At 63.6% G+C, this 3,211-nt stretch overlaps 1 protein-coding gene across 1 annotated transcript; it reads right to left on the reverse strand.

Moving 5' to 3' along the window:
* Positions 1 to 689: 689 nt before the first annotated feature.
* LOC110390470 (integrin alpha-L-like) lies at positions 690 to 2,966 on the reverse strand (the record flags this gene model as incomplete). Its single annotated transcript, XM_021381792.1, has 4 exons — positions 2,857 to 2,966; positions 2,650 to 2,764; positions 2,315 to 2,445; positions 690 to 828 (listed from the first exon to the last, which is right to left on the reverse strand). Coding segments are annotated over exons 1-4 (424 nt in total), but the record flags the coding sequence as incomplete, so codon positions are not given.
* Positions 2,967 to 3,211: the final 245 nt, after the last annotated feature.

Below are 3,211 nucleotides of genomic sequence, written 5' to 3' on the forward strand. Positions count from 1 at the left end.
CCGAGAACTGCACCGCCCCGAACTGCGCCGACCCACAGCGACCCATAGCGACCCATAGCGACCCACAGAGACCCATAGCGACCCATAGAGACACATAGAGACCCATAGCGACCCATAGCGACCCATAGCGACCCATAGAGACACATAGAGACCCATAGCGACCCATAGCGACCCACAGCGACCCATAGAGACACATAGAGACCCATAGCGACCCACAGCGACCCACAGAGACACATAGCGACCCATAGAGACACATAGCGACCCACAGAGACCCATAGCAACCCATAGAGACCCACAGAGACCCACAGAGACCCATAGCGACCCACAGAGACCCATAGCGACCCATAATGACCCACAGCATCCCACAGAGACCCATAGAAACCCATAGCGACCCACAGCGCCCCATAGCGACCCACAGAGACCCATAGTGACCCATAGCGACCCATAGCGACCCATAGCGACCCATAGAGACACATAGCGACCCATAGCGACCCATAGCAACCCATAGCGCCCCATAGTGACCCATAGGGACCCATAGTGACCCATAGCAACCCATAGTGACCCATAGCGACCCATAGTGACCCATAGTGACCCATAGTGACCCACAGCAACCCATAGCGACCCATAGAGACACATAGCGACCCATAGAGACCCATAGCGACCCATAGAGACACATAGAGACACATAGCGACCCATAGCGACCCACAGCGACCCATAGCGACCCATAGCGACCCATAGCGCCCCATAGCGACCCATAGCGACCCACAGTGCGAAATCCCGCAGTGAAAAGATCGGCTCCGGCCAATCCGAGAACTGCACCGCCCCGAACTGCGCCGACCCACAGCGACCCATAGCGACCCATAGCGCCCCATAGAGACCCATAGCGCCCCATAGAGACACATAGAGACCCATAGCGACCCATAGGGACCCATAGGGACCCATAGCGACCCATAGAGACCCATAGCGACCCACAGCGACCCACAGAGACCCACAGAGACCCATAGCGACCCACAGCGACCCATAGCAACCCACAGCGACCCACAGAGACCCATAGCGACCCATAACACCCCACAGCGACCCATAGCGACCCATAGTGACCCACAGAGACCCACAGAGACCCACAGCAACCCATAGCAACCCACAGCGACCCACAGAGACCCATAGCGACCCATAACACCCCACAGCGACCCATAGCGCCCCATAGGGACCCATAGCCCCCACAGTGCCCCACAGCGCCCCATAGCCCCCACAGCGCCCCATAGCGACCCACAGCGACCCACAGCGACCCACAGCGACCCATAGCGCCCCATAGTGACCCACAGAGACCCACAGAGACCCATAGCGACCCATAGCAACCCACAGAGACCCACAGAGACCCATAGCCCCCATAGCGCCCCATAGCCCCCGCAGGACCCCATAGCCCCTGCAGTGCCCCATAGCGACCCACAGCGCCCCACAGTGCGCCACAGTGACCCATAGCGCCCCATAGGGACCCATAGCCCCCACAGTGCCCCATAGCGACCCACAGCATGCCATAGTGACCCACAGCGCCCCATAGCCCCCGCAGGACCCCATAGCCCCCACAGCGCCCCATAGGCCCCGCAGCGACCCACAGCACCCCACAGCCCCCACAGCATCCCATAGCGACCCACAGCGCCCCACAGTGACCCATAGCGCCCCATAGCGCCCTACAGAGACCCATAGCACCCCATAGGGACCCATAACACCCCATAGGGACCCATAGTGCCCCACAGAGACCCATAACACCCCATAGGGACCCATAGGGACCCATAGCGCCCCACAGAGACCCATAGCGCCCCATGGGGACCCATAACGCCCCATAGGGACCCATAGTGCCCCACAGAGACCCATAACACCCCATAGGGACCCATAGCACCCCATAGGGAGCCATAGGGACCCATAGTGCCCCATGCGGACCCATAGGGACCCATAGGGACCCACAGAGACCCATAACACCCCATAGGGACCCATAGGGACCCATAGCACCCCACAGAGACCCATAGCGCCCCATAGGGACCCATAACACCCCATAGGGCCCCACAGGGACCCATAGCGCCCCACAGAGACCCATAGCGCCCCACAGAGACCCATAGCGCCCCACAGAGACCCATAGGGACCCATAGGGACCCATAGGGACCCATAGGGACCCATTGCGCCCCATAGCCCCCACAGCACCCCATAGCGACCCACAGCGCCCCATAGCCCCCACAGCATCCCATAGCGCCCTGCAGCGCCCCATCGCTCCCCCTCGGCCCCACGGCGTCTCCCCACGGCGTCTCCCCACGGCGCTCACCCGGAAGGAGCTGTTGCCCAGCTGCTCCATCACCTCCACCATGAAGTCGCGGATGGCGCCGAACTGCGCGGCCGTCATGCTGCGTGAGCCGTCGAACAGGAACACCAGGTCCACCATGCTCGGCACGCACTCTGCCCCACGGCGCGACCCACGGACGTGACCCACGGCGTGACCCACGGCGTGACCCACAGCTCGGCGGGCAGGCATCCCCGCATCCCCGTGCCCTCCGTGCGGCGTTCCCGTGCGCCGCGCGCGTCCCCCGTGCCTCGCACCGCCCCGTGCCCCACACCCTGCCCCACACCGCCCCGTGCCCCACACCCTGCCCCACATCTCACCGTGGTACCCGGGCTCCAGCACCTCCTGCGGCCGCAGGTCGGGGCCCAGCACGGCGCAGACGCCGCCGACGTGGACGTTGCGGTTGCATTCCCACTTCAAGCCGGGCCCGCACGCCTGGGATGTGGGGCAGGGCTCAGGGCCGCCCCATAGCGCCCGCCCCCATAGCGCCCGCCCCCATAGCGGCCGCCCCGCGGCCCCACACTCACAATGGTGGCGTTGCCGTCGCGGGCCAAGGCCATGCCCATGTGTGCGGCCGTGCGGTTCCCTGCGGGGCCAGCGTGGAGTCGTTCCCCCGGCCCAATCCCAATCCCAATCCCAATCCCAATCCCAATCCCAATCCCTTCCCACCCCCACCCCATCCCAATCCCTGTCCCTTCCCGCCCCCACGCAATCCCGTACCATCCCCATCCCACCCCAATCCCAATCTCATCCCACCTCCACCCAATCCCAGTCCTATCTCATCCCAATCCCAATCCCATCCCCATCCCAATCCCAATCTCATCCCACCCCAATCCCATCCCATCCTCATCCTCATCCCAATCCCAGTCCTGTCTCATCTCA

The sequence above is a fragment of the Numida meleagris genome, unplaced genomic scaffold (genome assembly GCF_002078875.1).
Source record: "Numida meleagris isolate 19003 breed g44 Domestic line unplaced genomic scaffold, NumMel1.0 unplaced_Scaffold1167, whole genome shotgun sequence".
Lineage (NCBI taxonomy): Eukaryota > Metazoa > Chordata > Aves > Galliformes > Numididae > Numida > Numida meleagris.